Here is a 12368-nt window from a genome sequence, read left to right as displayed (position 1 = left end):
GAGTTTGTCAGTGTGGTGTATCACACTGATTTGCAGATGTGAAAGAATCCTTGCATCCCTGAGATAAACCCCACTTGATCATGGTGTATGACCATTTTAATGTATTGTTGGATTCAGTTTGCTAGTATTTTGTTGATGATTTTTCCATCCATGTTCATCAGTGATACTGGCTTGTAACTTTCTTTTTTTGTGGTATCTTTGTCTAGTTTTAGTATCAGGGGGATGGTGGCCTCATAGAATGGGCTTGGGAGTGTTCCTTCCTCTGCAATTTTTGGAATAGTTTGAGAAGAATAGGTGACAGAATTCGCCTGTGAAGCCATCTGGTCCTGGACTTTTGTTTGGAAGTTTTTAAATCACTGTTTCAATTTCAGTACTTGTGATTGCTCTATTCATATTCTCTATTTCTTCTTGGTTCAGTCTTGGAAGGTTGTACCTTTCTAAGAAATTGTCCATTTCTTCTAGGTTGTCCATTTTATTGGCATATAGTTGCTTGTAGTAGTCTCCTATGATCCTTTGTGTTTCTGTGGTGTCCATTGTAACTTCTCCATTTTCATTTCTAATTTTATTGATTCCAGTCCTCTCGCTTTTGTCCTTCATGAGTTTTGCTAAAGGTTTATCAATTTTGTTTATGTTTTCAAAGAGTCAGCTTTTTAGTCTTATCTTTTCTATTGTTTTCTTCATCTCTATTTCATTGATTTCTGCTCTGATCTTTCTTTCCTTCTACTAATTTTGGGTTTTGTTTGTTCTTCTTCTTCTAGTTGCTTTAGTCTCTTAGACTGTCCTTATTTCTTTTCATTTTTATTCTGTTCTATGACAGTGATTTCCACCATTCTGTCTTCCAGCTCACTTATTTGTTCTTCTGCCTCAATTATTCTGCTATAGATTTCTTCTAGTGTATTTTTCATTCCAGTTATTGTATTGTTCATCTGTTTGTTCTTTAAATCTTCTAGCTCTTTGTTAAACATCTCTTGTATCTTCTTGATCTGTGCCTCCATTCTTTTTCCGAGACCTTGGATCATCTTTACCATCATTTTCTTTTTCAGGTAGGTTGCCAATCTACAGTTATTTACTTGTTCTTGTGGGCTTTTATCTTGTTCCTGTGTCTGGAACATTTCTCTGCCATCTCATTTTTTATAACTTTCTGTGTTTGTGGTCTCCTTTCCACTGGCTGCAGGATCGTAGCTCCGTTTTGCTGCTGGTGCCTGCTCCCTTTGCTTCTGGTGGGTGGGTTTGGTCCTGGGGCTTATACAGGCTTCCTGCTGTGAGGGACTGGTGCCTGCACACTGCAGGGTGGGGAGCTGGGTCTTGTCCCTCTGGGGGGCAGAGCCATGTCAAGGGGTGTGTTTATTGGTGGCTGTTGGCTGAGGACTTTAGGCAGCCTCTCTGCTGACGGGTAGCACTGTATTCCCCCTCTGCTGGTTTGTTTGGCCTGAGGCATCCCAGCACTGGAGCCTGAAGGCTGTTGAGAGGGGCCAGGTCCTGATGCCAAAATTGCAGCCTCTAGGAGAGCTCATTCTGACAGTATTCTCTGGAGCCTCTGCCACCAGTATCCTTGGTCCCCCCCGCCCCCGCAGTGAGCCACAGCCGATTCCTGCCTCCCCAGGAGACCCTCCAAGACTTGTAGGTAGGTACAGCCCAGGCTTATATGGAGTTCCTGCTTTCTGCTGGGTCGCAGTGTACGTGAAACACTGTGTGTGCCCTCCAGGGGTGGAGTCTGTTTTCCCCAGTCCTGTGGAGCTAGTGCACTCAAGCCCCACTGGCCTTCAAAGGCAAATGCACTGGGGCTTCCTCCTCCTGATGTCAGACCCTCAAGCTGGGGAGCCTGATGTAGGGCTCGGGACTCACGTTTTTTTGGAGAAACTGCAATATAATTATTTTCCAGTTTGTGGGTCACCCACCTGGCGGGTATGGGATTTGATTATGTCACAAAATCACCCGTTACTGTTCAGTTGCCATTTCTTCATTGTCTTTGAATGTAAAATATCTTTTTTGGTAGGTTCCAGTGTTTTTTTGTTGATGGTTGTTCAGCAGTTGTGATTTTGGTGTTTTCATGAAATGAGGTGAGCTTAAAGTTTTCTCCGGAGTTATGCCTAGGAGTGGGATTGTAAGATCATATGGTAACTCTATTTTTAGCTTTTTACGGAACCTCTGTACTGTTTTACATAGTGGCTGCACCGATTTACATTCCCACCAACAGCGTAGCAGGGTTCCTTTTTCTCCATACCCTCTCCAGCATTTATTATTTGTAGACTTTTTTTTGAGAAAATAATATTCATATTTATTTTACTTAGTATAACTGGAGAATACAGGCCATTATCATTTGCATTTCTTCATACTGTTCATCTTCAATACATTTGATATTTTAAGAACTTTGCTAAGTCATGGCCTAAGAGTTTTATAGATTATAAGGTACAATTGACATACAATGAACTGTACATACTTAAAGCATAGTGTGATAAGATTTGACATATGTATACACCCATAAAACCATCGCCACAATTAGAGAATGAATGTGTCTACACTTTCCCCAAAATTTGTAGACTTTTCTTTAATATAAATTTATTTATTTACGTATTTATTTTTGGCTGTGTTGGGTCTTCGTTTCTGTGCGAGGGCTTTCTCTAGTTGCGGCGAGCGGGGGCCACTCTTCATCGTGGTGCACGGGCCTCTCACTATTGCGGCCTCTCCTGTTGCGGAGCACAGGCTCCAGACACGCAGGCTCAATAGTTATGGCTCACGGGCCCAGTTGCTCCGTGGCACGTGGGATCTTCCCAGACCAGGGCTCGAACCTGTGTCCCCTGCATTGGCAGGCATATTCTCAACCACTGCGCCACCAGGGAAGCCCTGTAGACTTTTTGATGATGGCTATTCTGACTGGTGTGAACCTGTGTCCCCTGCATTGGCAGGCAGATTCTCAACCACTGCGCCACCAGGGAAGCCCTGTAGACTTTTTGATGATGGCTATTCTGACTGGTGTGAGAACTCCTTTGTAGATTTGATTTGCATTTCTCTAATAATCAGCGATCCTGATCATCTTTTCATGTGCCTGTTGGCCATCTGTATGTCTTCTTTGGAGAATTGTCTGTTTAGGTATCCTGCCCATTGGATAGGGATATTGGGTTGTCTTTTTTGATAATGTGTTGTATGAGGTGTTTGTATATTTTGGATATTAACCTTTCGTCACATTGTTTGTAAATATTTTCTCCCAGTCCATAAGTTGTCTTTTCATTTTATTTGCAGTTTTCATTGCTGTGCAAAAGGTTTTAAGTTTAATTAGGTCCTATTTGGTTATGTTTATTTCCATTACTCTAGGAGACCAATCCAAAAACGTATTGCTGTGATTTATGTCACAGTGTTTTCCCTAGGAGTATTCTTCCTAGTGTTCTCCTCTAGGAGTTTTATAGGATTTGTTCTTACCTTTCAGTCTTTAATCCATTTTATTTTTGTATATGGTGTTAGAAAATGTTCTAATTTTCCTGTCTTACGTGTAGCTGTCCAGTTTTCCCAGCACCATTTATTGAAGAGCCTGTCTTTGCTCCATTGTATATTCTTGCCTCCTTTATCATAGTATACCTACCTTTTAACAGTGAGATTTATACTGTGATATTTTTTCTTATGACTAATGAGTGCCCTTTTCAGCTTAAAGAAGTCCCTTTAACACTTCTTATAAGGCTGGTTTATTGGTGGCCTTCCCCTTAGCTTTTGCTTCTCTAGAAAACTCTTCATCTCTCCAATTCTGAATGATTTGTTGGGTAGTATAATATATTCTCGGTTATAAGCTTTTATCTTTCAGGAGAATAAATTGTTTCACTCCCTCTGGCCTGCTACGTTTCTGCTGAAAAACCTGATATTTTTATGGGATTCTCTTGTATGTAACATGCTGTTTTTCCCATTAGATTCTCTCCATGACTTTAAGCTTTTTATATTTTAATTATAATGTGTCTTGGTGTGGGTTTGTTTAGGTTCCTCTTTTTTGGAACTCTCTTGGCTTCCTGGATCTGTGTTTTTCTCCCCAGGTTAGGGAAGGTTTCAGCTGTTCCTTATTAAAATAAGTTTTCTGCTGCTTTGTCTGTTCTCCTGCTAGGATCCCTATACTGTGAATGTCAGTGTGCTTGATAGTGCCCCATAAATCTCTCGAGTTATCTTAATGAAAAAACAAATTCTTTTTTCTTTTAGTTCTCTGGGTGAGTTCCACTGCCTTGTCTTTGAGTTTGCCAGTACTTTCCACTGCTTCACCTGCCCTTGAACCCCTCTAGTGTATTTTTCACTATAGTTACTGTATTCTTCAGCTCTGTGACTTCTCTTTGGTACTTTTTTATATTTTCTATCTCTTTGAAGTTCACCATGTTCACCCATTCTTCTGAGTTTGGTGAGCATCTTTATAACCATTACTTTTAACTCTTTATCAGGTAAATTACCTATCTTTGTTTCATTAAGTTTTTTTCCTGAGGTTTTTCTGTTCTTTCATCTCCTTTTCCATTATAGGTCACTACAAGATATTCAATATGGTTCCTTGTGCTATACAGTAGGTCCCTTTTTATCTATTTTACTTGATATGCATTTATTTTGCTGAGAGTGAATTGATAATAGAAAGACACCTCATTGCATTAGGAATTGTAATTAACTATTCCTTGACTGTCATATCCTGGAACTTGAGGTTGGCTTAGCATGGTTGCATTGTTTGGAAAGAGTTGGTGGACTTGTAGACCCAGGGCCAGTTTCATGGGTGTGTGACCTGTGCAAGCACACAGGTCCCACACTGAAAAGGGTCTTGTGTTTGGTTTAGTGGTGTGCTGTCACCATCTTGACCTTCTTTTTTTGTTTGGGGGTGGGGCTTGAATTTTGGCCTGAGTTTTTATTTAGCTCAAGTTTTTTTGACAATCGCCTTATCTTTTTACATTTTAATATTATTGGAGTATAGTTGATTTACAATGTTATGTTTCAGGTGTACAGCAAAGTGATTCAGTTATATATATATATGTATGTGTGTGTGTGTATGTGTGTGTGTATATATATATATATATATATATATACATTCTTTTTTAGATTCTTCTCTCATAGAGGTTATCAGAGAATATTGAGTAGAGTTCCCTGTGCTATACAGTAGGTCCTTGTTGGTTATCTTACATGTTTATCTATTTTATATATAGAAGAACATATTCATGTGTTTCTTCATTTTACTTGGCTCTCTGTTGCTTTCTATGCATTAAAATATGCAACAGCCACTTCTAGTCTTGAAGGAGTGGCCTCAGGTAGGAGATGAAACTTATTATTCAACCCTGCCCTAACTCTGGTCTCTCAGACCTTTGTGATTGTCTATATAGCTTATTTTATTTTTAATAGCTCCCAGAGTTTCAGGGTGCGCCAAGACCTGTTAGTGCCCCAATGGAGAGGAGTCAGCACCTAGATTCAGGCTGATTGGAAGGCAGACCCTCAGGCAGCAGCTTAAAAGTAGATGCAGTCCTGAGGGTCTGCAAGCATAAGGCCTGTTGGCCACTGGAGCCAGGCAAGAGAGAGAGAGATGTAAGGTGCTGCTGGATTTAGCAAGGCAGGAGGAATGCAAGAAGATGTCTCTGCTAGATGGAACGTAAAGGTGGCAACCTGCTGGAAGAGAAGAGATAAGAGATGGTTTCTGCTGGCTTTAGCAAGGTGGAGGGGGAGTTTGAAAATTGCTTTCCACTGGCACATCCCTGCCCCACTCTGATGCTTTCAGGTTATTAAATGAGCCTATTCACATAAAGTGTGGGTACTTTTCAAACGGATGCTTCTGCACTGTGTCTTGGGGTGTTTCTGAGTTTGCGACAGCCCAGCAGATCTTGTGGGTGTGAGCCCCGTTGGTTTTCAAAGTGAGATATTTTGGGGTTTGTCTCTCAGGCGTGGGTCTTAAAAGCTGGAGTGCCTGATGTGGGACTGGAACCCTTTGCTCCTCAGGGAGAAACTCCAGGTTTCCAGTTCCCTCCACATGGGTGGGGGCAGTGACCGGGGCTGGATGTATTGCTAGGTTTTTGGACAGGGTTGTGTCTCAGCCTCTTCTACCCACTTTGGTGTGATTTCCTTCTCACTTGCCTGATATGCAAGAGTCCTAATTTTTCGCTTTCTGGCAGAGAACATTGTTCCATATGTAGTTGTAGATTTGGTGTGTCCATGGGAGGAGGAGGGTTGTATTTTTTTTGTCTACTTCTCTAGAAGATTCTCCAGGAGTTCATTTCAGTCTGACATTTGTGTAACTCTGAACTGTGGCTGGTACCACTCCTCATCCATCGGGTGTCTATCCATCCCCCGAATTTCTGTGGTCTCTTAGCCATGGCGGATGCATTTCTGTACCTGTTGGTAGCCTGCTGCCCTGACCACTCATCTCTCATGGCAGTTTTCCCTCATTAATATTTTGTTAGGGCACAAGGCTCACAGGAGGAATGCGTGTGGTAGATGGTGGCACCAATGTGGGGGGGGGGTTTCTATCCTGACTTAAGTACTGGACCACCCCCATGCTCCAGGTCCTTTCCCACAGGTTCCAGCCACCACAAGGTTGCATAGCCTTTTTTCCCCTCCAGACTTTGCTATTTCTCTGTTTTCCTGGGTCACCCCTGCCCTAGGACTTCCCCCTCCTCCCCCTGCCTCCAAACTCTAAATATTCCTCTTCTTAAAGAGGCAGAGAAGATTCGTTCTCCATTCTCACCTCACTTTCATGCTTTACGTTTACATGTTCAAAAACTCATTAATGCACTTCTTGAGGTCCCCTCTTCTTACCACAAGAAACCAGTGCAGACACTGTAACGCTTTTGTCTCTACTCACTAGAAGTGGATTAGCAATTTAGTTTCCCACTGGGATGAGATAAAAGTATCCCCATCTTCCTCGAAAGTGTCTTCTCCAGATTTTGTTGCTCAGTTTAGCTGAGTGTGCTCTTTTTTCCTTGGGCTCAGCTTATCTGTTTGCTCTCTCTGGCTTTTTTCATCTAAACATGGTACTGAAATACATTCTTTTTTTACAGTTTTAATTCTAATGGGGGTAGAATAGAAAAAAAACAGGCCATTGAAATCACTTCAAGTGCTTTTTGAAATTGAGGTATAAAAAAAATTCTAATGAACCAAGTCCTTCGGCCCAGGGTGAAGCGCCAGTTCGATTCCCTCTATGCAGTTGTGAGCTCGATGGGCCAGAGCTACAATGTTTGGAACGTCATTTCAATCAGCTTCACCTAGGCCAGGGTTTCTCAACCTTGGCACTATTGACATTTGGGGCCTGATTATTCTTTCTTTGGTGGGGAGAGGGCTGGTCTGTGCATTGTAGGATGTTAGGCAGCAGCCCTGGCCTCCAACCACTAGAGGCCAGTAGCACACCCCCCTGCCATTGTGAACACCAAAACTTGTGTTGATACCCAGTGATAACCAATGACTCGTGGTATGTGGTTGTGCAAACCTAGTCTGTGAATGGGGGTTGACTCCAGTTTAATACAGAAAAATTCTGTTAGCATTGTCATACATGCCTTGGAGCACCTATTGGTCCATAGCACCACTGCAGGTCTAAAGTCTTCCTGGCCACTAGACTCTAAAGCCATGCTACTCAACCTGTCACGTGCACACCAGTCTTCGGTGGCTCTTACTCATCATATAGATTCTAATCCAGTAGGTTTGAGTAGCAAGGGTCTAAAGGGTAATTCAGTCCTTTGCAGTATTAAGCCTTTCTCTGCACACAGTGTCATCCTAGGACTCTAGTAGGTCCACCAGAGCCCTCGGGGAGCCAATTTTGACCTAGGCTTCTCTTTTCTTTGCCCTAGGCTGTTGCTGAGAATCCCACTCTACTCCTTCAGTATGGTGCTAGTGGATAAGCACGGCATGGACAGGGAGCGCTATGTCTCCCTGGTGACGCCTGTGGCCCTCTTCACCTTGATTGACACTTTCCCCTTGAGAAAAGAGGAGATGGTCCTGCAAGCTGAAATGGGCCAGACCTGCAACACCTGATGTGACGGGTCCTCTCTCGGCAGTTCCCCTTCTCTGTCTATATCCGTGCTATGCACACAGGAAGGCCTGGAAAATATCCTTGATGTACAGATTTTTATTTGTAATTTTTAAAGTCTATTTTATTATAAGCTTTCTTTGCACTTAAAGTATTAACACTGCTTTTTGTACTTTGAAGTATTCCAAAAAATATGAATGATACTCTTTACTCCATCAGGGCTGGTTAATTTAGTAGAGAAAATAGAACCTACAACCATACACATGCTTTCAATGCCTTTTCTACAGTGTGACACATCTCTAGCTTGTTTTTTATATAAAACTTATTAATAAAATATTTGGGAGCAAATTTACTAAAACTCATTTTCTTTTTCAAGCACTAGCCATACTTGCTCACTGTGGTCACGGGTTTTAGGACTGTGATTCTTGGCGTTTGTTTTAGGAATGGAAAAATGAGTCTTGTCAGGAGGAGCTCAGTTGAGCTGGGAGAGCCGAACATGGAAGGGTCAGAGGAGCCAATTAAAGCAACAAGCCGAAAATGAAAGAGGTAAGAATTTAATCACTTACTGTGATGGCGTAAGCAAGAAGCTAAAACGGGAAGTTCCGTTGTATATTTCTCTCCATCTTCTGTTTTCTCCAGTGGACCAGTGCACCAGTTGAAGGTCACGTGGCTCACCAAAGACATGGGGCTGTTACACTGTTGAGGGACACCCAGCTGTGGCAGTTTGATGCACCCTGGGGTCATGGAAGGGCGAGGGTCTAGGAGTGGAAAAGTACTGGATACTGAATCAGTGGGGAAAAGCGTCTTCAGATTCCCCTCTTCCTCCTATAAGGTCCCAGCACAGGAGCGTGAAGACCTCTGCCCAAGGCCTCAGAGACCTAAGAATAAACGTCACGTGGGCTAGGAATGCAAATATGTGAAAGGACATGAACAGTCCTTGGCTACAGTTGCAGCCAGAGACTGTGATTCATTGACTGTATACCAGTCTGTGTGGGGAGAGCAGCTTTTCCTTATGAGACCTTCCAGGCGAAGCCTTTGTAACTGCCTAAGGTTGGGCCTGAAAAATCATAGTTTTATAACCAGGAGTTGGACTCTTTCAGCTTTGCCAGCCAAACATTGAGGGGAAATTTCCATCTATTCCTGAACAAATAACAAAATCAATGATGGAAAGTCCAAATTCCAACAGGAAGGTTTAAAACCAGAAGCAGATTTGATACTTCTGAACATCAGGCAGTGAATGCTCTCCTGTGAATAGGGTTATATTTCATTTACAAATATGTTTTTTCCCCACAAAGCACACTAGTAGGTGCTTTGACCTCTGTCTCCCTCAGATGTATCAGATAAAAGGTCACTGACATGGTTGGGAGAGGAATGTTAACCAATGACTAGTTTGTTTCAAAAGATCATTTGTCACACAACTAAGTAAACATATCAGCCCACATTAAAGTCTCCTGTCTGTGAAAAGCCAGCTTGTGCCCTTTGGCCCATAACCTGAAAGCTTCAAGCCTTGAGGACGAGCTTATGTTTAAGGACCTGCCCTGATTTCTTCAAACAAGTCTTCCTGATGAGCTTAGAATATTACAGACACTTTGCCTAATGAGGTACAATGAGGTACAGACTATCTGAAGAATAAGTGTACTGTGGTATTTAAAAAAAAAATACATATCCAGAGTCACGTCAGCATCATGGTAACATGAGCCTTTCCTTTTTTTCCCTCCCCTCTAACATGTAATTGGACATCCGTAAACAAAAGCGCCCCTGCACAGCACACCAGGACACCCGAGAACTCCATCTATCTGTGCATACGAAAGTGGGTGGATAGGACCTCAGAAGAGGCTACAGAGCTAAGGGAATTGCAGAAGCAGTAGTGGCAGCACCAGCGGTGACCTCTCTGGCAAACGAGGTGAAAAGTAAAAGGGGGTGAGTGAAAGGCTGTCAGTCCCTGTGGGCTGCAGCTGGAGGGTCCCGTTGCTCTTGAGCAACACCCTGCATATCTGAAGAGACATATCAATGACTGTGGTGAGGGAAAGGGAACTGAAGGAATATATCTCCTGCTATCTGCCCTGAGATGCCAGCAAGAGGTCTGCCCATGGACCTCTGGGACCTACCCCCTCCTCGAAGAACCCCCTACCAGGACATGGGCACACCCAAAGCCCCAAATTTTAAGCACACATCCCCTCACTCTGCTGCCACCTTTTCCAAAATATCCCCCCCCCGTTTTTTCCCCCCATATGTACATTCCCAACCTTAGTAGGGAGTCAGCGCCCATTAAGAGAAACCAAAACGTTTGCTATAGTGCCACCTTCTGGAAAACAAAAGGAAGGCTCTTAACTACCAACCTCCTGAATTGAAGTAAACAAAACCTCACCTAAATAAGACAGGTGCTCCCTATTTCAAACGCAGCAGCAGAGGCACATTTTATCAAAAACTATGAAAAAACCATAGTTAACAGGGTATCACAGAAAGAAAATGACAATTCTCCAAGAACTGAATCCAAAGATACAGAATACTGCAATCGAACTGATAAAGAATTCAAAATAGCTGTAAAGAACAAATTCAATGAGCTGCAAGAAAACTCAGAAAGGCAAATTCAGTGAACTCAGGAATAAAATTAATGAACAGAAGTAGTATTTCACCACAGAGATTGGTTATTTTTTAAAGAATTTCAAACAAAGATTCTGGAGCTGAAGAACTCGATAAATGAGAAAAAGAATGCATTAGAAAGCGCTGGAAACAGAGCAGATCAGATGGAAGGGAGAATTTCAGAAATGAGTCAGGTATAAGAGGAGACAGAATTAAGATGAATGGGTATACCAGAGGGAGAAGAGAGGGAGAAGGGGGCAGAGATCTTATTTAAAGTAATAATAGGTGAGAACTACCCAAATCTGGGGAAGGAACTGGATTTACAAGTCCACGAACCTAACAGAACACCTTATCATCTCAATGCAAAAACACCTTCTCCAAGACATATTATATAATAAAACTGTCAAAAGTCAATGATAAGAATTTTAAAGGCAGCCAGAGGAAACCCCCCATTAGGCTATCAGGAGAAACAATGGAGAGACAAAATAACCAGAAGTCAAAAGATAAAATTGGCAGTAGTAAAGCCTTACATATCAATCACGACCTTAAATGTAAATGGATTGAACTCACCAATCAAAAGGCACAGAGAGGCTGGATAAATTTTAAATAAGACCTAACTCTATGCTGCCTATAGGAGACTCTTTTTAGCTCTCAAGACACACACAGGCTCAAAGTGAAGGGATGGAAGATGATACTCCAAGCAAGTGGAACCCAAAGGAAAGCAGGCTTAGCCATACTTAGACAAAATAGACTTCAAGCAAAACAAAATGGTAATAAGGGACAAATAAGGCCGTTGTATGATAACGAGGTCAATACATCAAGAAGATAAAAGAATTGTAAATATATATACTCCCAACACCTAAGTTCTGAAATATATTAAGCAAATACTATTATGTCTTAAGGGATAAATGAGAGTAAAGTAATAGTGGAGGGCTTCAATACCCTGCAATCAGTAAAGAATAGATCTTCCAGACAGAAAATCAATAAGAAAACATTGGAAATGGACCATAGTTTATAGAACAAACGGACTGAAGAGACATATACAGGATATTCCATCCAAAAAGAGCAGAGTACTGATTCTTCTCAAGTGCACATGGAACATTCTCCAGAATACATATATGACAGGACACAAATCTTAGCAAATTTAAGAAGACTGAAGTCATACTAAATATCTTTCCTAACCACAATGGTATGAAACTAGAAATCAACAAGAGGAAAGTGAAGAGCTCTACAGATATGTGGAAACTAAACAACACCCCTGTAAATAACCAATGGGTCAAAGAAATCAAAAGAGGAATAAAATTATCTCAAAACAAATGAAAATGGAAATACAGCATATCAAATCCTGTGAGGTAGAGCAAGAGCATTTCTGAGAGGAAATTTTATAGCAACAAATGCATAATGCACTCAATCCCTTGGTATCTGCAGGGGATTGGTTCCAGGACCCCACTTGGATACCAAAATCCATGGATGCTCAAGTCCGTTACATAAACTGTCATACTATTTGCATATAACCTCTGCATATCCTCCCATATGCTCTGTCATATCTACATTACCTATGATACCTAATATGATGTAAATGGTATGTAAATAGTTGTAAATGCAATGTAAATGCTATATAAATAGTTGCTGGCATGTAGAAAATTCAAGTTTTGCTTTTTAGAACTTTCTAGAACTTTTCAAATAGTTTTGATTTATGGTTGGTTAAATCCCCAGATACAGAACCCGTGGACACAGAGAGCTGACTATATTAAGAAATTAGAAAGATCTCAACCTAACTTTACACCTCAAGGAACTAGGAGAAGAACAAATTAAACCCAAAGTTAGCAGAAGG

At 41.7% G+C, this 12368-nt stretch overlaps 1 protein-coding gene across 1 annotated transcript in view; it reads left to right on the top strand.

The window, feature by feature from the left end:
* Positions 1-8299, top strand: part of SRPX (sushi repeat containing protein X-linked) — a 100183-nt gene extending 91884 nt beyond the window's left edge. Inside the window, exon 13 of the mRNA XM_024764572.1 lies at positions 7773-8299. Within this exon, the coding sequence (XP_024620340.1) occupies positions 7773-7956 (184 nt within the window). The 3' untranslated portion in view covers positions 7957-8299. The remainder of the gene's footprint in view (positions 1-7772) is intronic.
* The last annotated feature ends 4069 nt before the right edge of the window (positions 8300-12368 follow it).

Source organism: Neophocaena asiaeorientalis, unplaced genomic scaffold (assembly GCF_003031525.2).
Source record: "Neophocaena asiaeorientalis asiaeorientalis breed wild unplaced genomic scaffold, Neophocaena_asiaeorientalis_V1.1 scaffold870, whole genome shotgun sequence".
Taxonomy (NCBI): Eukaryota; Metazoa; Chordata; class Mammalia; order Artiodactyla; family Phocoenidae; genus Neophocaena; species Neophocaena asiaeorientalis.
The sequence above is the reverse complement of the archived record's forward strand: the minus strand, read 5'-3'. Positions and strand labels throughout refer to the sequence as shown.